Below are 24,492 nucleotides of genomic sequence, written 5' to 3'. Positions count from 1 at the left end.
TGCTTCACTGTAGGGATGGTATTGGCCTGGTGATGGCGGTGCCTGGTTTCCTCCAAGCGTGGCGCTAGCATTCACACCAAAGAGTTCAATCTTTGTCTCATCAGACCAGAGAATTTTGTTTTTCATGGTCTGAGAGTCCTTCAGGTGCCTTTTGGAAAACTCCAGGCAGGCTGTCATGTGCCTTTTACTAAGGACTGGCTTCCGTCTGGCCACTCTTCCATACAGGCCTGATTGGTTGATTGCTGCAGAGATAGTTGTCCTTCTGGAAGGTTCTTCTCTCTCTACAGAGGACCTCTGGAGCCCTGACAGAGTGACATTTAGGTTCTTGGTCACCTCCCCGACTAAGGCCCTTCTCCCCTGATCGCTCAGTTTAGATGGCCAGCCAGCTCTAGGAAGAGTCCTGGTGGTTTCAAACTTCTTCCACTTACGAATAATGGAGGCCACTGTGCTCATTGGGACCTTCAAAGCAGCAGAAATTTTTCTGTAACCTTCCCCAGATTTGTGCCTCAAGACAATCCTGTCTTGGAAGTCTACAGACAATTCCTTTGACTTTATGCTTGGTTTGTGCTCTGACATGAACTGTGGACTGTGAGACCTTATATAGACAGGTGTGTGCCTTTCCAAATCATGTCCAATCAACTGAATTTACCACAGGTGAACTCCAATTAAGCTGCAGAAACATCTCAAGGATGATCAGGGGAAACAGGATGCACCTGAGCTCAATTTTGAGCTGCATGGCAAAGGCTGTGAATACTTATGTACATGTGATTTCTCAGTTTTTTTATTTTTAATAAATTTGCAAAAACCTCAAGTAAACTTTTTTCATGTCATTTTGGGTTGTTGTGTGTAGAATTCTGAGGGAAAAAAATGAATTTAATCCATTTTGGAATAAGGCTGTAACATAACAAAATGTGGAAAAATCTTCCTGATTTCTTATTCTTTTGCATGTTTGTTACACAAAATGTTTCTGATCATCAAACACATTTAACCATTAGTCAAATATAACACAAGTAAACACAAAATGCAGTTTTTAAATGATGGTTTTTATTATTTAGGGAGAAAAAATCCAAACCTACATGGCCCTGTGTGAAAAAGTAATTGCCCCCTGAACCTAATAACTGGTTGGGCCAGTTAGCAGCAATAACTGCAATCAAGCGTTTGCGATAACTTGCAATGAGTCTTTTACAGCGCTCTGGAGGAATTTTGGCCCACTCATCTTTGCAGAATTGTTGTAATTCAGCTTTATTTGAGGGTTTTCTAGCATGAACCGCCTTTTTAAGGTCATGCCATAGCATCTCAATTGGATTTAGGTCAGGACTTTGACTAGGCCACTCCAAAGTCTTCATTTTGTTTTCTTCAGCCATTCAGAGGTGGATTTGCTGGTGTGTTTTGGGTCATTGTCCTGTTGCAGCACCCAAGATCGCTTCAGCTTGAGTTGACGAACAGATGGCCGGACATTCTCCTTCAGGATTTTTTGGTAGACAGTAGAATTCATGGTTCCATCTATCACAGCAAGCCTTCCAGGTCCTGAAGCAGCAAAACAACCCCAGACCATCACACTACGACCACCATATTTTACTGTTGGTATGGTGTTCTTTTTCTGAAATGCTGTGTTCCTTTTACGCCAGATGTAATGGGACATTTGCCTTCCAAAAAGTTCAACTTTTGTCTCATCAGTCCACAAGGTATTTTCCCAAAAGTCTTGGCAATCATTGAGATGTTTCTTAGCAAAATTGAGGCGAGCCCTAATGTTCTTTTTGCTTAACAGTGGTTTGTGTCTTGGAAATCTGCCATGCAGGCCGTTTTTGCCCAGTCTCTTTCTTATGGTGGAGTCGTGAACACTGACCTTAATTGAGGCAAGTGAGGCCTGCAGTTCTTTAGACGTTGTCCTGGGGTCTTTTGTGACCTCTCGGATGAGTCGTCTCTGCGCTCTTGGGGTAATTTTGGTCGGCCGGCCACTCCTGGGAAGGTTCACCACTGTTCCATGTTTTTGCCATTTGTGGATAATGGGTCTCACTGTGGTTCGCTGGAGTCCCAAAGCTTTAGAAATGGCTTTATAACCTTTACCAGGCTGATAGATCTCATTTACTTCTGTTCTCATTTGTTCCTGAATTTCTTTGGATCTTGGCATGATGTCTAGCTTTTGAGGTGCTTTTGGTCTACTTCTCTTTGTCAGGCAGCTCCTATTTAAGTGAATTTTTGATTGAAACAGGTGTGGCAGTAATCAGGCCTGGGGGGTGGCTACGGAAATTGAACTCAGGTGTGATACACCACAGTTAGGTTATTTTTTAACAAGGGGGCAATTACTTTTTCACACAGGGCCATGTAGGTTTGGATTTTTTTTCTTCCTAAATAATAAAAACCATCATTTAAAAACTGCATTTTGTGTTTTCTTGTGTTATATTTGACTAATGGTTAAATGTGTTTGATGATCAGAAACATTTTATGTGACAAACATGCAAAAGAATAAGAAATCAGGAAGGGGGCAAATAGTTTTTCACACCACTGTAGATGTGAAGAAATTTAAGCCATTTTCTTCCTATTAGTATGTAGTTGAGTTGCACATGTGTATTCCCAACATTAATGTTCAGATGTTTCCATAGACATAATCTGTTTTGGTGATGTTTGAATCTGCTGTTTGCAGGCCGTAGGTTGTTGCTCTTACACAGTTCAATCATATGGTGTCCATTGTGATTTGTTTCATTGTGAAATGTATAGAGGTAGACTGCTTGATATTAAAACATTTGCATTAAGATAGCAGATAACCTTCCTCACAAGGTTTGTCCATAGTGTGCATACAGTCTAATTTTTTCTAAGTTTGATTTGTTCTTGTCATAAGTTGAATGTTTTTACAGTCCAGGAAACTACCACTAGACCAATGTGGTGCCAAAAGGAACTGGCTGTACTAGATAGCACTAAATGGCAGTATTGAAGTAGAATTTACCTGCCCAGACACTATGCCATCTTTGAAGATTTTTCATAATAGTGTTTAAATGTACTTTAAATTTTTTCAACATTTGTGTGATTAAATTTATATTTGTCAGGAAAGCCTTAAAGGTCTCAAAAAGGCATATGAATCATTAAGTCCCTAATAAATACAGTACTTCTCTAACAAGGTCTTCTCTTTTACAGGTGCTTGGAGATTCTGGTTTACACATTGTCTTGCGACAAATGCTGCCAATGATCAAAACCAAAAAAGAGAGAAGAAATGAAGACCTTAATGGAAGTGATATACTGGTTCTACTTGTTTACATTTATTCACTGACTAATGAGATTTTGGAGAGCAGTCAGCTAGATGAAGCAGAGTGGGAAGTGAAGAAGGCTTTGGTGAATGTGATACATGATGAGATTAGTTCTTGTCCGCTACTACAGAGGATTACAGGTAATGCTTTTTCCACTTTATACTGTCATCTATGCATTGTACTAAAAAGTTATAGAAGATTCTGTTGTAATTCAGTGGTTTGAATAAATGTCATTACTGGACTGCTATGGTCTTTAGGAACTGAATGCCAGTAATATTTCTGTGTCAACCTCACCACGCTTCACAGTGCTCCGCAAGATGTTATGCTGGAGTAAGAACTGTGTGCCTGTGCAAGTTCGTGAGCATAGATGAAGACATCCATGTTTTTTTTTGTTTTAATTTGTTTTGTTCATACAGTCTGAGTAAGTAAAGATGTTAGCAAGCCTTCTTGGTATTAAATGTATGTTGTGTTCACTTTAGGCTGTTAGTGATGGTAACTAGTAGAGTTTTAAAGCTGATAATCTCTCCTGATATATATGGGACTATTGTTTTCTTCCTAAAACCTATTATTAGTTCCTCACCTATTCCGATCATTCGGTCATTCTCCACATAAGTATTAAAGGTTTCCAGTAGGACTAAAGATTAAGTAGATGGTACTGTTTTGTGCATTAATATTAATTTATCATAACAAGTGCTGTACTCCAAATAGCATTGGTGCATAATAATAATAGTTTGGTGCATACAAGCAAACAACAATAAATTTGAGGTGAATTGAGTTCATTCACTAAAACAATCTCTAACTGTATGGCACCTGGCTCCCTCCCAGGACCTCTTCTTTGAAAAGGCAGCTTCAGAGTAGGGGGGTGGAGAAAGAGGGAGACAAAGAAATTAGATCACATTTGATAGAGAAGTTTGCTTTAAGGAACAATGCTGTGTGTGGGATAGAGTTAAACTATTTCTACCCAGTATTTTTCAAATTTTTGCACAAGGTCTGACTCCTTCCCTTCCAGAGAAAATATGTTACATGAAACAAAAACTTGTATTCCTGGATCTACCCCACTCCTGCCTGTTGCCCACCTGGCATTGCACCATCTCATCAACTACATCTTTCCCAGTGCTAAATAATTTCACATAGCAGATATATGCAGCATTTTGAACTGAGCTGCATGATCTACATACTGTATGTTGTCCAGTCACAAGGTGATCGCTGGCAATCTGCACTCATAGTCCTAACTCCAGGTGTGTCTGTGTAAGAATCTCTGTTCTGAGTGAGGTTATGTTTAATTTTTTGAGACAATTATGAGAGATATTAATGGAATGTTCTTTGTCTGATCCCATCCCTTAGATTAAGTTTTCATGGTTAACCCTACCAAGGCCATACATTTCCAAAAAACGTATTTCTAAGGATCATGGTGACATTCTCTGGATTCTTTACCCACCCAAACTGGCCCAGCATGTAGTAATGTTTTATTGATGCTATGTTTGTTTTACAAAGGTTTCAATACATAAATAATTTCACACTTAAGCAAGACTTGCATGGATGGTCCACCCTTCATCTTACTTTAGCTGAAAGAATTAACACTGTCAAGATGAATATCCTTCCTTAGGTTCTTTTTCTATTTCTGAACATTCCATTATACATCAACAAATCTAATTTTAAGAAGTTAGATTCAATCATAACCTCATTTATTTGGAATTCAAAACATCCACGCATCCAAAGGCCAACCTGACAAAAAACTTAGGCAGAAGGTGGCATGGCTCTACCTAACTTTCAGTTTTATTACTGGGTGGCAGATACACAAGCTGTAAAAACCTGGGCATTGACACAAATTGATGAACATACTCTGGCCTGGTCCGCAATAGAAATAAAATCCTGCAGCACTTCTTTATATTCCTTGCTTTGTACCCCAGTATATACAGTACAAGTTATTGCCAATATACTAACCCAGTTGTGCTTCGTTAATTCAGAATATGGAACCAATTCAGGAAGTACTTTTTAGATAGAGAAGCTTTTATCCATGCCCCTTTTGCACGATAACCACGTTTTTTCCTCCCGCTCTAATTTACGCAGCTTTTAATGTTTGGAAAACATTCAGGATTAAATCACTTAGGGATCTGTACATAGACAACGTCTTCGCGTTCTATGAACAATTACACCCCAAATTCAACCTTCCAGCAACTCGCTTCTTTTACTAATTCCAAACTAGAAACTTTGGTAAACAAAACCTGCCCAACTTTCCTCACCTACTTCTACTCCGGAAAAAATATTGATTAATCTTGAAGACTCAGACAGCATTTCTCTAACATTTAAAAACATTTGAAAGATCCCAGAGTACATTGGGAAAAGGATCTCTCACTCAACATTTTGAACAAGGAATGGAAGGCAGCAATGTACAGAATTCACTCTAGCTCCATATGTGAAATTATTCAACTTAAAATTATTTATCGAGCATATCTGTCTCATTTAAAATTGTCCAAAATGTTTCCAGGGCAACATCCAACCTGCAAACGTTGCAATCATGTTCCAACATCATTGGGTCATAAGTTTTGGGTGTGCACCAAATTCACATCAATTTGGGCCAAAATCTTCAAATGACTTTCAGACAGCATGGGTGTCACAATCTCTCCTAATCCACTAACAGCTGTATTTGGTGTACCACCAGATGGGCTTAAAGTGGAGAAGGACAAATAAACTGTAATTGCCTTTACTTTACTATTGGCACATAGACTTATCTTGCTTAATGAAAGAATCGTAACTCACCTGTTTTCAGTCATTGGGTCACCGATGTTATATACTACTTGAAATTGGAAAAAATGAAATACTCACTTAGAGGATCTGTGCAAAAGTTTTTTAAAACCTTGCAGGATCTAATGAATATTATTTTATAATAAGCATTTAAATTGAGGAAACGGATTCTCTTCCCCTTTTTATTCTATTTATTTACTTACTTATCCTTTCTATTATTTAAGCTTCACTATGTTGGCCTAGCTCTCTTTCTCATGGGTGGGGGTTGACTTGATTTGAACCTAGTTTTGTAAAATTTGACTTGCTTGTATGGAATGTTGTTTAATTTTAATAAATTCAATAAAATGTTTAAAAAATAATCATTTCGCATTTTACATTTATAGCTAATAATGAAATATTGTAAATAAATTAACATATGGGTAAAGCTGATGTAGAATGCAGACATCTATGGGATTTTCTGAAAATTTGAGCAATATGGTAATTAAATTCATATTTAATTTGCATTGATAAAACCACATTTAGTTGTGAATTATCATTGCTTTCTTTTCCTATGAAGTTAGGCAAAGTAAAAGCAAGTCACATAAAAATCTCTTTCTTGACTTATAGTATCTTAAGGTAAGCAGTACCATATTGCATGCTTTGTATTCTATTTTTCTTGGGTTAAAAAAAAAGGTTCCCTTCTTCATATCTTTTTTGTTTTTGCCTAGGGTGGAGAAACAGGCACAGCCACCTCCATTTTTTATTCATTGAAGCTAAAATATATTTCTCATTTGGATTTTTACATCTTTAAACATAAAGTTGGAGAATTATATCAGATTAGTTGTTGAAGCGTTTAAAAGGATACCAAGATAAAGCACCTTTACAACTCAGAAGAGTGATTATCCCAAACTTATACAGCTTCAAGTGGAATGTATTCAGTTTGAAGAATTTATTAGCAACAGGATGTTATCAAAATGTTGTCACTGTTGAAAGAAACGAATATATATTGCTTTATTTCTATATTGCATCTTTGCAATTATGTAAGAAGTACTGTTTTTCACAAACATGATACCTTAAGGTAAAACTAACATTTTTTTCTCATAATATTACATTTTCAAACTTTGATTTTAAGAAGTTGAAAGTTTTCCCACATGTTATGTCTGGGTCACTAGTTTTCGCCATCTATGTAATGTACCATAATGGAGCAAAACAGGATTATTTTGGTTATGGAATCACAAGATGTGCATTTAAAAATCTGGAATATTCATTCTATAGATTACTGGAATGCCTCCAATTAATTTTTACCTGCACTTATTTCTGCTTAAGTTATTATTGGCATGGACTGGAAAGGAAAATTCATCTTGCTGTCTTAGTTTGGCATGTCATTTTCAGTTTTCTATAGTATGTGGTCGCTTTTTCCAGAACAACTTCTCATTTGAAGCCTGTGTAGTAGCAAAAGATGAGTATAGAAGGGCCCTATAATAGTCTCTTGCATTGCATTTTGTTAATCCTTTTCAGAAATCAGTGCCTTGCATGCCCTGAGGTTACTGATAATTCTTTTTTCTTTTTGCATACTGTAACTTTCTGCCACTTTAATAATAATAATAATAATAATAATAATAATAATAATTCATTACATTTATATAGTGCTTTTCTCAGTACTCAAAGCGCTATCCACACAAAGTCAATCTCTAACAGTGCAGACAGTACAGTATAGATTTGAATGTTCATATTAAAAATAAGTATATATTTGAATATGTTCAAACATAGACATACATGTATGTTTGTACTGTATGTGTTTTTGAAAAATATTTTAACAGTAATTTTACTTTTTTACTCATGGTGCATCTATAAAGCATTAGGTAGTGGAACAGGTAGTGAAACCAGGCACATTTGATACAACCTCCTTATAGCTAAATGCATACAAGAAGTCTAGACAAAATTGTGTGATTTCTCAAACTCATAGTCCTGAAACACTATTTCTTTAACTACAGTTATGATTATTTTTTTTCTACAAGAAGCCATAAAGCATAATGTTCCATACCAATCTCTTTTTTGTATAAATTGAGGCAAATTAAAATTGGTTTTCAAATAAAATAACTGTATATGCTAAATTTTGCATTGTAGTAGTTATTACATATTTTATTCTTACAATTATTTATTAAGCAGTTAATATTATTTAAACTAACTTAACAATACATTTGTAAAATGAGATTATGAACAAGTTTTTTTTTAAGTAAGAAGCATAAACTTTATAGTTAGTGCCAAGGGTAAATAAAAACTGGCCTTCTAAAATAAATAAATAAGAAAAGGAATGAGTAGGCACTAGAATGTGTGGAACCTTACTTGATATTTAAATACAGTATGCCAGTTGACTTTCTGTAAGATTTTGGAGAGTTTCTGTGGGGATTTGTGCCATTTTGCATTCCACTCAAGTTCTTCCACACCAGACTCATCAAATCATGTCTTTATGGACCTAACTTTATACATAAGGGTACAGTCATGCTGGAACAGGAAAGGGCCTACTCCAAAAATTGGGAAGATTTTGAACCTGGAAGCTTAATATTATCTTAAATGTCTTTATATGCTATAGCTTTAACAGTGCCCTTCAATGGAATCAAGGAGCTTAGCCCAGATCCTGAAAACAGCCCCAGACCATTATCCCTCCTTCACCAAACTTTATAGTACACACAGAAAGCAGTGTTCTCCTGGCATCTGCCAAACCCAGAATCATCCGTCAGGCTGCCAGATAGTGAAGTGTGATTCATTATTCCGGGTAACCATTTACACTGCTCCAGGGTCTAATGGTGGTGTGCTTTAAAACACTCCTGCTGATGCGTAGCATTTTGCACAGTGATCTTAGGCTTGTGTGCACCTGCTTGGCCATGGGAAACCATTTAACATAGTTCACAGCACACTGCTCTTGTGCTGATGTTGCTTCCAGAGGCAATTTGAAACTCTGTTGTGACTGATGAAACAGAGATTGTGCGATTTTTATGTGCTATGTTTTTCAGGACTCTGCTGGCCCAATCCTTGAGTTTGAGAGGTATACCAATTCATGACTCGAGCTGTTGTTGCTCCTAGACATTTACAATTAATGATAATAGCATTTACAATTGACCAGGGCAGATCTAGTAGAACAGAAGTATCATATATTGACGTGTGGCAAAGGTGGCACCATATGACAGTACCATCATTCTACTGCCAGTGTTTGTCAATGGAAATTGCATGAATTTATGCTTGATTTTATACAACTTTTAACACTGTGTGTGGCTGAACCACCAGAACTCAGTAATTTGGGGTGTTGTACCACATACATTTTGGCCATATAGTGTATTTTCCATTATCTGTAATGCCAAAAGGAAGGCATTTTTTCTTTCAGCGATTGATGTTTAACAGGTGTATTATAAAATATAAAACAGCAATGCCAGAGAATGGTTTGAAAATCTTTTATTACTGTTACTGTAGTGATGCAAGAGCAGAACTATGACACAGAAAAATCTGTCCCAAAATGCATTGTGAAGGGTTGTTTAAGAAGCAGAAGGCTGCAGCAGATTAGCTTGACAGGTGGGGTAAGCCCAAGAACATGTCATTTTGATGAAAAATATCCTATGCATTTCCTAATGTCTGTGTAAAGTTATGCCTACTCAGTATTGGCTTGATTGGTTGGTGTATATGCATCTGGTGAAGGGTTTTATTGTGTGATGCTTGGAGAAAGAATTATCTGTGTAATTGGATTATCTGAAAATTGAACCCCAGCACTGCTTTAGTTAAGATACACTTATTTTAGTTATTGTTATCAACTTTGGTAAAATGACTATTGGTCTTAAAAGTGCTAATGATTTAAATATCTTTAAATTGTTTCTTTTAATGAAATGCCCTAAACAAAATTGCAGTTTTTAGGTACAGTTTAGTTTTGTGAATAAGTGTTGAGTCATAGCTTATGTTATTCAGAACAATTCACAATATATTTTTAGTCTTGACAAAGCTCAGACGGAAGCTAAAACATTAAAACCAGCTGTCTCTTTTACCTGTAACAGATGTCATTCTCTTTATAAAGGTGCTTTAGAAATTGTGTTTTTTCATTGTCCGTAAGCTTGATAAGTGTTTTTAGATGTATGTAGCAGTTACTGTATATTTGTTTTTGCATTTGTTAAAATAAGAAAAAAAACTTGGGAAAATTAAATGAGGGCCAGTGATTGTGAAATTACTTTTTACATCCTAGCCAAGTAATTTAAGAAGGTTTACATTGTTGCCCTCTGTGTAGTAGCCCCCCCCCATCTCCCCCCAAATACAATAAAACTGTTAATGAATAATGCTCCAAACTGACTTCCTGTTACAGTTGGCTGACTTTTTGACTTGGCAGACGCTGAAGAGGTCTGCATTGCTTCAGGCATGTGTCTTATGTTAAAATCTTGACTTCATGTTATAAACACTTCAATGAAAATTACCATCTAGTCTTGGGCCAACTCAGACCAGGTGCAAAAGACAAGACATAGAATCGGTAACATGAAAAGTGAGGAGGAGAAAATCTTTGTAGACTGAGAACGTGTGAGATATTCTTAGTCTGTGTTTTAAAATCTTAACTCTAATGCTGATTATTCACTTGTGAATCTTAACAAGGTTCTTTACTGTCAAACACCATTTGTTAAATTTTAATAATAACTCATTGTCAGAGGCAGTGTAGTGGAGGTGTTTGTCATTGTTGCTTTTGTAACAGTAGTATGACTTCATTTTATTTTTCCACCCTCTTTAAATCATAACTCTATTAACAAAAAAGCACTGAGAGGTCTCAGATTTTACAGAAAAAATGTGTTAGACTATCAATTATATTAATTGTTCTTACATATTCTGATGTATTTGCCATATCATCTGCTTAGGTGTTTTAATGTATATGTTCATTAAGCACTTCTTAATTTCACTGCTTTTCAGTAAATGTTACTGTATTTTTTTAGAATTTTCTTTATAAGACACGTTATTATTTGTAGCAATGAAGATACCTTGTAAACATCACATTTTTGTCTGAAGCTTCTTAGCAAAGGTTGGAAAAATAGTTGGTCCTTATAAAATGTCAATATAGACTAATAGATTTCAAGGGGTGTGACCATATGTGCAATCATAGGTTTATACGGTCATTTCATGACTGATTGAAAAGCAGAGTAGATGTTTAAGGTGAAGGGCAATATGTTCACAAACACTTGTGTGTGATGTGGAAAGCTAAGCTTTAGCTGATTATTTAAACTTTGCAGAACTGGGTGTGTTGAAAAACAAATGAAACCTGATCAGTTTTCCTGTTAAACTAAAATGTTGAGGGGCTTGGGGGAAAGGTGTAAGAGATGGTTAATAAAGGTAGCAGTAAGCATTAAAAAAGAAGAGAAGCCGCACAGCTTGCGCTTGATTGTGTGCTTGATGTAAAAGTACCCACTTCCTCGTTGTTGTGCGTTCCCATGTTACTCTTTAGATAACCACTTACTTTAGCATCACCAGCTCTTGTTTCTTTTTCATACTTTACATCTTCTTCTCTACATCATGGATTAAATAATACATTCATCAGCTAATCAATATTTAATTGTCATAATCCATTTTACTACATGTCCCATCTCAGAAAAGCAAACACAGTTACATAAATAAAAATAATATAAATATGACAGTTAAACTTGAGTTGGAAAGTTAAAGATCAGGGGAAAATTGACCTGGAAAGTTAGTGGTAAGAGTTAGGAGATGCTGATTTACATCAACACAGTGAGTTATGGAAGAAGACTGGTTCAGTTGTAAATGAATCTGAGCATTTACTTGGGGCTTGATAATGTTTTTCTTACCCTGCATGAAAGAAGTAAATTGTAATCAAGTTGTCTTGCATATGTAATATAGTAAAATTTGTACTTGATGAGTGGTTTGATGGAGACTTGATAGTGGTTTTCCTACCGAATCCATTAAAATAAATAAGGTGATTACTCTGTCTAGGAGTTCACATGAATCTAGTGAGCTAAAACTCAGAGTCTTTGCCAGCTGTTACACAATAAGAGTTGGAATAGTTAGAAGATAAATATGTTTCACTCATGTAAATTATTCATGAGGACTATTTGGAACTGGTATCTATATATATATATATATAATTGACTAAGTCGCCCGACCATGGGATAGGCACGACAGAGCCCCGCCCGCCAACTCTAACCCTCCTCCCGCGTCATGGGATACACACGACAGAGCCCCGCCCGCCAACTCTAACCTTCCTCCTGCATCCACCCTCGCTCTTGAGGCATGCGCACTGCCTGCTCATGTGCCTGCACGTAATACCTCACCAAACACAGCCTCAGTCACTTTCGTTTCTGCTACAGTCCACATGCACCTCTGAGCCACGTTGACTTTTCTTTGTTCTTTTCGGTTCCAGCTGCTTTTCTATATATATGATCGACCAAGTCGCCCGACCATGGGGTATGCACGACAGAGCCCTGCCCGCCAACTCTAACCCTCCTCCCGCGTCATGGGGTACGCATGACAGAGTTCTGCCTGCCAACTCTAACCCTCCTCCCGTGTCCACCTTCGCTCTCGAGGCATGTGCACTGCCTGCTCATGTGCCCACCCCCAACATCTCACCAGACACATATTTACACGCTACATGCAGTGATTCCCATGCGTGACAAACATGCTTCTTCTTAGATGGTCCTGCAGGAACAGGGAAAACCTTTGTCTACAAAACTCTGATTCATACCATCAGAGCTAGGAAGCTAGGACCATCGTCCTGCTTCCACCTCAAAACTGGTCCCGCCCACACGCAGCTGACACAGCATTTCTCGCCAAGCTTCTCAAGTACGCTTACAAAATAAAGCAAACTCTACATGCAGCGAAAATTTACTTCTCCAGCTAGATTCCGTGCTCAGAACCATCAAACCCTTCGCTAAGTCATACAAGCACATGCATGAAATTGCTCAGTCCAATCCAACAGCATCTGTACGAATGCTTTTCGAGGAAAACTCTAGGCAGGATTTACGACGATACAATGCCCCGACATGTCACACTAATGTTGCAGTGATTTTCATCAGAGAAGATGGCGAACTACCTGCTGAAAGGGACATTTGCATCTGTCCCATAGGCAACTCCTGTGAACAGATTTCCACGCTCAATATGAATTGCGATCCTATGGTTTACCCACTTTTATTCCCTTACGGAGACATTGGCTGGCACAAAGATTTACAACATGTTCCCGATAAAAGAACATAAGCGAAGAAGGCTTACTCAATGCCAACTTTATGCGTACAGATTAGCAATGAGGAATACATTTAGTATTTTGCACTCCAGCGGCGAACTATTCCAACAGTACGTCATAGATGTGTATGTTAAAACAGAGGTCGCACCTCTCAACTATCTTAGATTAGTTCATCAAGATTTGCGCATGGAACAATACAAAGGACAGTCAGACGCACTGCAAGCAAACGCTGAAAATAACAACGTACATGTGGACAAAATGATCATATAACCATCCACATTTCCAGGAAGTCTAAGATACATGCAACAAAACTATCAGGATGCCATGGCCATAGTACGTAAATTCGGACAGCCTCATTTATTTATCACTTTCACATGTAATCCTGCTTGGCCGGAAATTCTACATGCACTGTCGGATACCCAAAGACTGGAGCACGGACCTGATATTGTAGTACGAGTCTTTTGGATTAAGATGCAGGAATTACTTGGAGACATTCTACAACAACATCTTTTTAAAGTTGTTATTGATTATATTTACATAATTGAATTTCAGAAGCGCGGCCTTCCTCATACCCACATGCTGCTTACTCTTCATAATAATTCTAACAACCAGTCTTCAGCCACGGTCAGTTGTATGTGGCTTTTTCTAGGGTTAGATCTTTCGACTTATTATCTGTCATCACCACCAAAACACCTATTCACAACTGTGTCTTTCAAGAAGTATTTACTGTATTTCTTCTTGATTTCTGAATTCCTTTCTCACCGTTTTCGGTTCCTATTCTTACACTGCCGTATGCTACGGTGGGCTTCGGCTAGTTCAGACTAATACACTTATCTCTGGGAAGACTGGAAACACATGGAGAACATGCAAAATCCACCAAGGAGGATTCAAATATGCAATAATTCAGCTGTGGAACAGATGTGCTAATCACTGTGCCACCACGCCTCCCATGTCTCTTAACCTTAGATATTTTTTATTATACCTTTAACATTAAATCTTTAGATACAACCATGTATAAATGCAGTTAATTTCAAAAATTGTAACTAAAATGCCTTTTTTGGCTTTATATTGTTCAGACAGTATCAATGAATTGCCCTCCAACCCCACCCCCTTTATTTATTTATTTAACTTCCTTTAGCCTCAATTATTTCCAAGTCTGTAGGAACTGTTCCTCTTCTTAAACTCCTTTTTTTTTCTTAGGCATTTCTAATAGTGCTTGGTTATTTAATTGTTGTTAATACATACAGTGGTGTGAAAAACTATTTGCCCCCTTCCTGATTTCTTATTCTTTTGCATGTTTGTCACACAAAATGTTTCTGATCATCAAACACATTTAACCATTAGTGAAATATAACAGAAGTAAACACAAAATGCAGTTTTTAAATGATGGTTTTTATTATTTAGTGAGAAAAAAAAATCCAAACCTACATGGCCCTGTGTGAAAAAGTAATTGCCCCCTGAACCTAATAACTGGTTGGGCCACCCTTAGCAGCAATAACTGCAATCAAGCGTTTGCGATAACTTGCAATGAGTCTTTTACAGCGCTCTGGAGGAATTTTGGCCCGCTCTTCTTTGCAGAATTGTTGTAATTCAGCTTTATTTGAGGGTTTTCTAGCATGAACCGCCTTTTTAAGGTCATGCCATAGCATCTCAATTGGATTCAGGTCAGGACTTTGACTAGGCCACTCCAAAGTCTTCATTTTGTTTTTCTTCAGCCATTCAGAGGTGGATTTGCTAGTGTGTTTTGGGTCATTGTCCTGTTGCAGCACCAAGATCACTTCAGCTTTAGTTGACGAACAGATGGCCGGACATTCTCCTTCAGGATTTTTTGGTAGACAGTAGAATTCATGGTTCCATCTATCACAGCAAGCCTTCCAGGTCCTGAAGCAGCAAAACAACCCCAGACCATCACACTACGACCACCATATTTTACTGTTGGTATGATGTTCTTTTTCTGAAATGCTGTGTTCCTTTTACGCCAGATGTAACGGGACATTTGCCTTCTTAAAAGTTCAACTTTTGTCTCATCAGTCCACAAGGTATTTTCCCAAAAGTCTTGGCAATCATTGAGATGTTTCTTAGCAAAATTGAGACGAGTCCTAATGTTCTTTTGCTTAACAGTGGTTTGCGTCTTGGAAATCTGCCATGCAGGCCGTTTTTGCCCAGTCTCTTTCTTATGGTGGAGTCGTGAACACTGACCTTAATTGAGGCAAGTGAGGCCTGCAGTTCTTTAGACGTTGTCCTGGGGTCTTTTGTGACCTCTCGGATGAGTTGTCTCTGCGCTCTTGGAGTAATTTTGGTCGGCCGGCCACTCCTGGGAAGGTTCACCACTGTTCCATGTTTTTGCCATTTGTGGATAATGGGTCTCACTGTAGTTCGCTGGAGTCCCAAAGCTTTAGAAATGGCTTTATAACCTTTACCAGACTGATAGATCTCAATTACTTCTGTTCTCATTTGTTCCTGAATTTCTTTGGATCTTGGCATGATGTCTAGCTTTTGAGGTGCTTTTGGTCTACTTCTCTGTGTAAGGCAGCTCCTATTTAAGTGATTTCTTGATTGAAACAGGTGTGGCAGTAATCAGGCCTGGGGGTGGCTACGGAAAATGAACTCAGGTGTGATACACCACAGTTAGGTTATTTTTTAACAATGGGGCAATTACTTTTTCACACAGGGCCATGTAGGTTTGGATTTTTTTTCTCCCTAAATAATAAAAACCATCATTTAAAAACTGCATTTTGTGTTTACTTGTGTTATATTTGACTAATGGTTAAATGTGTTTGATGATCAGAAACATTTAGTGTGACAAATATGCAAAAGAATAAGAAATCAGGAAGGGGGCAAATAGTTTTTCACACCACTGTATATACATTTAAAGTTACTAGTAGTGTGTTGTTTGTGTTTTTTTAGCTTCCCCTGTGGTAAAAAATGAAAGATTAATAACATTGAATCTGGGCACCAACAGGCACATCTTATATTCTTATATTTAAAAAAGGAAATAATATAAGAAAATGCATACCAACAGGCATAAAATAATGAATATTTGCAATAACGTTAAAGGATTTTAAAAGTCCTATATATCATCTTATACTGTTCATGATGATTGATTATATAAAGCTAGTTTAATTAGTGTGAGAGAAATGTGGTGAATTCAAAAGAACTACCATATATCAAAAATATTAAATTACATATGAAATAGCATTTTATTATTAGAAAACATCACCAAATACTTTATACAAATATCTGGAATTGCACAAATTTTTAATTATACTATATAAGAAACTTAAGCAATAACTGTTGCATAGTGTAAATTTAATTCCATTGCAATGAGTGTAGTTAGTAAAATAAATAAGAATAACAGTGGAAAAATAATGGAAAGAATGGGTGGTAATATGGTTTAATGGTTAGCATTGTTTCTTCATTTATAAAGCATTGTGCGATTTTGTGGATGAAAATATGTGTATACCAAAAAACAGGAAAAGGTATATGCCAAAAAAATCTGATTTCTATGCAATTTACCCTTTATAAATCACAATCATCTTGCAATGTGTGTTTGTGAACACTCCTCAAACACCTCCCAGTTCCACCCTGAAACAACCATCTATGTATCATGCTAATCAACCTCATACATATGCATAGCAGAAGAGTGTTGTACCGTGTTAGCCATAGATTAATACAGGAGAAAGTAGGGTGAAATGACACCTTTTATTGGCTAACTAAATAGATTACAAATGCAAGCTTTCGAGGCAGCTAAGGCCCCTTCATCAGGCAAGGTGTAACAAAAGAAACTGAAAAATACTCTTGCTTATATTGGGACAGCAAAGTGATTTTTTTCTTTCATCTTAACAACCTTTTTGTTCAAAGCTAAAGATCACTTTTCTGTCCCAATATAATTGAGAGTATTTTTCAGTTTCTTTGTTACACCTTGCCTGATGAAGGGGCCTTAGCTGCCTCGAAAGCTACTTTGCTGTCCCAATCTAAGCGAGAATATTTTTCTGTTTCTTTGTTACACCTTGCCTGATGAAGGGGCCTTAGCTACCTCAAAAGCTTGCATCTGTAATCTGTTTAGTTAGTCAATAAAAGGTATAATTTTATCCTCATACATATGTAGTCACAATGCTGGTTGTGTAGATAATTTTAAATAACACGTAGATGCTAAAAGTAAGATTATCTTCTGCATAAATACAATATACAGAAATACAATTAATATAATTTGAATTAATCTCCAAATAGGATGTATAATATGACAAATGTGTACTGTGTTTTATTTTTTTTATTTAAAAATCCTTTGACCCAGATAAAATTTGGTAGCATATTTCTGGTTTAATATGGATTTACATCACTATGAAAGCAGGGAAGAGAGAAGACAACTGAAGTATATAATTATGGTTATGATTTATTTCTCCCTATTTTTAAACATAATATGATTCAACTGACAGGACCATCATGGATGATTAGGCTTTTCTGTTTCTTTTGGTAAGCTTTAATTTATCTTTTGTGTGAGTGATTCCTACCACAAGGTTGCCATGCCCTGTAAGTAAAGGAAAAATGCTTAACATACTAGTGAGAAATCAACAACATTGTCATAGCTCTTTCAATAAGTCAATTAAAAAAGAAAGCTTGAGAGTAACAATTTGCGTTGTGATAATGGAAGAAAACTAGAAATAATTATTTTCTTACAGATTCCTGGTACTGTTTTCTCAAGGTAAGGATACATTTATAAGCTTGTTTGTCTGCTTGCAGCATCAACAATGATTGCCTCATAAACACAAAAACTGTGTTTTCCTACGTTGAAACCATTGCCACTTTAAATTTGGTACGTTTTTAGGCTTTTTCTGTTACCTATGGACATGTGTACCCTAAAACCCCTTTGTAAAATTTATAATAATTGCTTCTGCTTTAAACATAATTTCATGTGGAAAATTAATATATTCCATGATTGTGAAGAAATAACCTCTACTTGAAAAATATTGAATGTATCCTTTAACAACAATAAAAGCATTCAAAAAGGCAAATCAAAATTTGTAACTTTTAAAAAACTTATTTGATGTTTTAGTATAACATATTCATACAGTCTGATTTTCTTATGTTTCAAAACGTCATATACTGTATAGCCATTGCTGTATCTCTGATCCATAGTTCCTTTCTCCTAGCTTCCTGATACAGAGTTTACCACTGTGCTATTCTAGGAGGAAACACAACATTGCAGCCTTTTAAAAAATATTAGATTATTTTTTCTGGCAATAAACAGAAATTTAAAAAAAAAAGTTTATTTCCCTGAAAACACATTTTTGAGAAGCAGTGTTTTCTTGTTTGCTCCTCATTATTCCTATTATACTTGAAATACTCACAAGGATGGAGAAGCAGCTTCAGTACCTGCCTTCCCATTCCTTAAGAATAATAAAACTATAAGAAATTTGATGAATGTGCATAGTGTACTAAACGCATGTCAGAAAAAGTTAGATTTCGGAGCACATAAATCATTTGATCTTTTGACAAGTTTGACATTTAAATTTTTACCATGTTTTAATAAATATAAAATCAGTATAAGAAAATGAGTGAAAAGAAACAAACAAAAAGAAACACAAGCAAAAGGGAATTTGGATTTTTTGCAAGGTGCTCAGCTCAGATTAACATAATTTAATATGGTAGAAGTTCTTATATAGAAGTGGGAAAACATGGTATATTTTCAAAAATTCAATAGCTGGATAATTATTGCTTCATACTTCTGCATATTCCCAATACTGTAGTACCTAAAACAAACTGTACATTATTTCTACTCTTTGTCTGCGTCTGAAATTGTCCAGTAATTGAATTCACACCAAGGCATGCCACTGAATTGCTAATTACAAGAAGACTAAAAGAGATTAGATTATACTATTCTGAGAAGACCTGGAAGAAGAAACATTGCAATGAGTAGTATAATTTTCCTGTTTACTAATCCCAAACTGGTGTCAACAAATGATGGAACCTTGATGACATTTGTCCCATTTTAAGTTGAATTTGATCTCTTCTGTACCATCTGTGCCCAATTTGTTTGATACCTGGTGATGTCACAGTAGCTACTCTGTCTTCACTTTTATGTCTTTGACACTTGGATGTTTTTTTTCTGGCCATTTGACATTTAGAAATATCCTATAGGTGAAGCCGTTTGAAATATAAGTAAATTTACCTCATTACCAGTGATGTGCAAAAAATAAGTGGCATTCAAAAGTTGCAGTGCCTGTTTCAAGGGATCTAATGTGTCTGTTAAAACCCATAGCATTATGGATTTATTTACTACACACTACCCTTCAACTGTGATACTCAGCAAGATTGATAATGTGCATGAACTCTTGGGGTTTCCATTTCTAGTTCAGCCTAACGTGATTTTGTACTTCTCTACTGTTACTTAATCATTATTTCAATAAAAGTGAATCTTCATTTTTTTTTATCTAAACTAATAAAAGGCAAAGCCCTCACTCACTCACTCACTCACTCACTCACTCACTGACTCGTCACTAATTCTCCAACTTCTCGTGTAGGTAGAAGGCTGAAATTTGGCAGGCTTATTCCTTACAGCTTACTTACAAAAGTTAAGCCGGTTTCATTTCGAAATTCTACACGTAACGGTCATAACGTTCGACAACGTCTGCCATGTTGAACTTGTTTATTTATGGCCCCATCTTCACGAAATTTGGTAGGCAGCTTCCCTGCGCTAACCAAAACCGATGTACGTACTTATTTCGATGGTATGACGCCACTGTCGGCCGCCATATTGAACTTTTCAACGTCACTAATTCTCCAACTTCCCCTGTAGGTAGAAGGCTGACCCCATCTTCACGAAATTTGGCAGGTGGCTTCCCTGCGCTAACCGAAACCAATGTACGTACTTATTTCGGTAGTATGACGCCATTGTCGGCTGCCATATTGAACTTTTCAATGGTCTTTGTTACTTATGGGCCCATCTTCAAGAAATTTGGTACGCGGGTTCCCAACGCTAACTGAATCCTACTTACGTACATATATACGTCCATAGCCTGCAGCTCGGTCACCGTGTGAGGCTGCGTTGGGTCCCCCATCCCAACGCCTCCCACGTTGTTGGCTGCCTGCCTATATAAGGCCGTCCGTCGCTCCAGTCTCTACATTCCCTTCCTTGCTTCGCCACGGGATTCACGTCTCCCTGCTGATAACTACAGCCTTTTTATTTAATCCACGGCTTCTCCTCTGTTTTATTGTTCATTTATTATGATTATAGTTATTGTGTAGGTATTTTAGACTTACTTTACATTGTTCAGGTACCCATTTCCTTTATCATTCCAACCGTACCCCCATTAACATGTCTATTGAGGTGATCACCATCGATCAAAGAACTGTCACTTACCGAGTGTTTTCCATGCCCGGAGATGGCACCTACCTTTTCCATTCTTTTTGTTACATATTGCACGGCCATATCAGGCTCACTCTTGATATCTGGAGGAACATTGTATCTTATGTATTGAATGACTGGGACAGGTTTAAGGTGTGGATTGATGACGGTACAGGAGATAATTATACTACACAGGAGCACTATAAGAGTGAAATGCTTAAGCTCTTCACCTATGCATCTGCATGTGAGTTGATGGCTGCCGCTCAACTCTTCGGTTGTCGCTTTCAAGTGTACCGAAATGGGCAAATATTTTACACCTTTTGACAACCACCAATGCCTCTTAAACATCTTAGATTGACAGGTGATGATTTCAGTAGTGGACACTTTGATGTTTATGAATGTTTAAACTCTCAAAAGCTGGATGTGAAGTTATCGATGAAACCGGTTGTATGCTTACAACGCTTGACAGATGCCGAATGTCTCTTCAACACAAGTCCTACAAATACTGTTGTAATTGAAACAAACCATTAAACTCATGCTCAAGTGTAAGCTCAGCGCACACCTTGGTCATATTACAACCGGAGGGCCGAACTCACAATGTGGTATACAAAGAGATCCTTAACAAATAATTATTGGTATATTATCCCTCAGTTTAAAAAGGTTTAATTTTCTTCTTAATAAAAATTTTAAGGCAGTACTTCGCTGCTGCGAAGCACGGGTATTTTGCTAGTCTCAAATATACAGTACTAGGGCTGCAACGATTAGTCGACGTAATCGACGACGTCGACTACAGAAAGTCATCAACGTGAATTTTTTATTGTCGACACATCATAAACAGAACCTTCAATAGAGGCTCCAGTCACAAAGAACTACATTGGTTTTTATAACTTCAATGCACTACATGAACGCCTGGGGGCAGTTTCGTTTGTTACTGTTTGTCAAGACTGCACACAGTCTTACCAACACAAGCATCCTGGACCTGTGATGCTGCCACCATCTCTCGAAAGTTAAGTTTTTGCAAGTAAAGTTAGTATCACGTGTTAACGTTGATGTTTGTACTATAATGCATATATCAAGGTTTCGACAATGATAGTTAACTTTTAAACCGACACATACTTGGGTTTTAATGCACCCCTGGACACCAAATACTTTTTAGCTGCACTTTTTAAGTAAATGTCACAATTACAAAGAAAATGTGAAATTTTAATGGAACACATTTTTTTTCATGCAAAGAGCATCACAATTACTGCAACACTGATCATTTTACACACTGCAAATGAACTGTAAAAACTATAAAAAAAAAAAACAAACAAAACTACTGCATCAATCTATTATTATATGTTCAAGGTGCAACTGACACCATTGAAAATTCAGTAAATCATCAAGCCAACTGCGCTTGAACTGTCTGCATGCAAACACACAGAGGTAAATGCTGATGATTGCAGGCTCGTCTAATGCAGCGGCTGAATCCCAGAGACAGTGCTTCTGCCAGGGCCTGCAGTGGTCGTGAGCTGGCTGCTCAACGAATATATGGCACTGACTGATCAGCCTCGGCCTGCTAGCAAATTGCTCTGAGAAACAACTTTAGCCGGTTGCGGAGTTCAGTGAATGTACGTCGGCAAATTTATGTCGCCGCATATATTCAGCTTCGGCATGCTTCCAAATTGCACTGGAAACCGACTCTAGCCAATCTACTTTTTCAAATATACTCGGCTCCAGCGTGCTGGCAGTAATTAGCTTGTTACATATTTTAGTCCATTATTTTTTTATTTTGGCATAATGTAGTACATGATGTGATAAACTACAACACTTTCCCTTCAGAGTGTGATGTTTTAAACATCTTTCTCTGTCTGCAAAATTATTCTTGTTTATTCCTGCTACCTCTACTCCCTCTGAGCGTCTCTTCTCAGCTGCTGGGAACATTGTCTCATAGAAGAGAGCCAGCCTCACACCAGAGCACGTTGAAATGCTCACATTCCTGCACTACAATCAGGAATATATGAACTAAATCTTTTATAAACCGTTGTTTTATTTTATTTGAAGTGAAGCTTTATTTAAACTCTTGGACTTTAAGACACACCAGTGGCCATTTTTGGTTAAGTTAAATGCAGTTGTTTTGTTTAAAGACTATGTGCACTTTAGTTTGTATTGTTTAATGTATTTCTTTTTTATTGTGATGGTCTCACTTATATAAAACATCTGATTGATTTTCAAAATCATATGTTTCACTGGTTGTTTTTTTAATTTGATTATTACTAATTTTAATTGTGTTAATGCAGAGACATCAGGGTGACATTCACAGGTGGACAGACATGAGCAGATGAGGTAAGACATGCACTGGTGCCCAGAACAAGATGTGCAACCACAGGTCGCAGGCATCAAAATAGTAAGGCATGAAATAATCGTGACTAATTGAAAAAAAAAATTGAATAGTTAGTCGACTACCAAAATAATCATTAGTTGCAGCCCTATACAATACGTAAGTAAGGGACATTTAGATCATTAACTACCTTACCCTATTTGTAACAAGGCAAACATTTTTATAATGTCATACATCTCATTTTTGCACTCGTCTGTTACTTTTTTGACTTCTGATTTTTTTTTTTTTTTTTGAAAATGGCATGTCAAGCTCAGTAGTTTCAGAGTACAGACCCATCATTTGTTAGAGATTTTTTTTGGGTAGTAGCCTATTTTTGATATACTGTAAACAATGTCATACATGAAAATCAGAGCAGTGCTGTTGCTCATTTATCCATTGGTACTTAAGTCTTTACTCTTGTTCATTTTCCTTATAAATTGCGTACACAATAAAGCTACAGCCCTCTATGGCTCTTGAATTTGTATAATGAGGTTTAGAAAATGTTCTCTTGAATAGATCACCATTTCAGCAGTAACATATGTGGGAGAGGCAGGCATACTTCATAAATTAGGCACAGAATGAATATGCTCTTACAAACCAACAAAAATGTTTATGCCTGTCTTGGCCAAAGTGTGTGAACTGTTTTAAATTGGGCATTGTTTACTTCTTGAGTATTTAAAGCATTTATTTGACAAAAGAAGCCATATATATACTAAAGCTAGAATGCTGGCAGAAAAATCAGTTGAAAATTTCAGCTGTAACAACCTTATCATAATTTTAAAAGACATGGATATTAGGTGGAATGATTACCATTAAAACCCTGTTTTGTTAGATAAGAACTTATTATATAGTATATATCATAATATACTAGCTGTGTAAGCCAGTGCTGTAAAAAACACAGGCTCCTAGAAACCATTGAAATCGTCAGAAAGAAAATTGAAATGCAGAGTCCGACGGTTTTGTTTTGCGGACATGCTTGCCCCCTTTGTCTATCAGTGGCTAAATGAGTTTGTCTCTGACTCGCTAACTTGGGGCTGCCTTGCTGGCTCTTTGAGCTTCAGGCTATAGCCTCTCACTTCTGGGCCGGAGAAACAGACACACACTTAACACGCATAGACATTTATTTATGATATACTGTAATTACATATTTGGAATTCTGTATTTATGGTTGTAATTTGCACCTTCAAATCAACAAGTTGAACTCTGTGTACGTTATTAGTTTACTATGTGCTACTAGGGTAATATACAGTAATTGACATAGTTTGGTCATTATTATCAGATTCAATCCTCTTTATTTAATGTCTTTTTATCTGATTACCTACCTGCCTGTCATTTTATTATACAATATGTACATTTCTTTTATTTTTTTTAATAAAAAAGTGCAAGAGAGAATTTCTTTGGCATACAACAATCACGAGTGAATCTCAATATCTGTATAATACTATAACTTGACTGGTCTTTGACTTTATTCAGTTATTTATTCCAAACACTTTTCAAAATAAGAGATCAATTAAAGTTCATAAAATATTAATGCAAGCTGATATGAAGGCTCTAATGAATCAGGATAGATCTTAACAATTGTTTAGGAAGATTTATAAAACTTCCAAATGAGAAC

The 24,492-nt window shown here is 36.7% G+C and overlaps 1 protein-coding gene and 1 long non-coding RNA gene across 2 annotated transcripts in view; one reads left to right on the top strand and one right to left on the bottom strand.

The window, feature by feature from the left end:
* scfd2 (sec1 family domain containing 2) overlaps positions 1–24,492 on the top strand; it is a 585,419-nt gene that overhangs the window by 207,317 nt on the left and 353,610 nt on the right. The window contains exon 5 of the mRNA XM_039751194.1: positions 3,133–3,382. Within this exon, the coding sequence (XP_039607128.1) occupies positions 3,133–3,382 (250 nt within the window). The remainder of the gene's footprint in view (positions 1–3,132; positions 3,383–24,492) is intronic.
* Positions 1–24,492, bottom strand: part of LOC120527602 — a 229,231-nt gene that overhangs the window by 53,807 nt on the left and 150,932 nt on the right. The window lies entirely within an intron of this gene.

The sequence above is a fragment of the Polypterus senegalus genome, chromosome 4 (assembly GCF_016835505.1).
Source record: "Polypterus senegalus isolate Bchr_013 chromosome 4, ASM1683550v1, whole genome shotgun sequence".
NCBI lineage: Eukaryota > Metazoa > Chordata > Cladistia > Polypteriformes > Polypteridae > Polypterus > Polypterus senegalus.
This window is presented reverse-complemented; position numbering and strand designations above follow the sequence as displayed.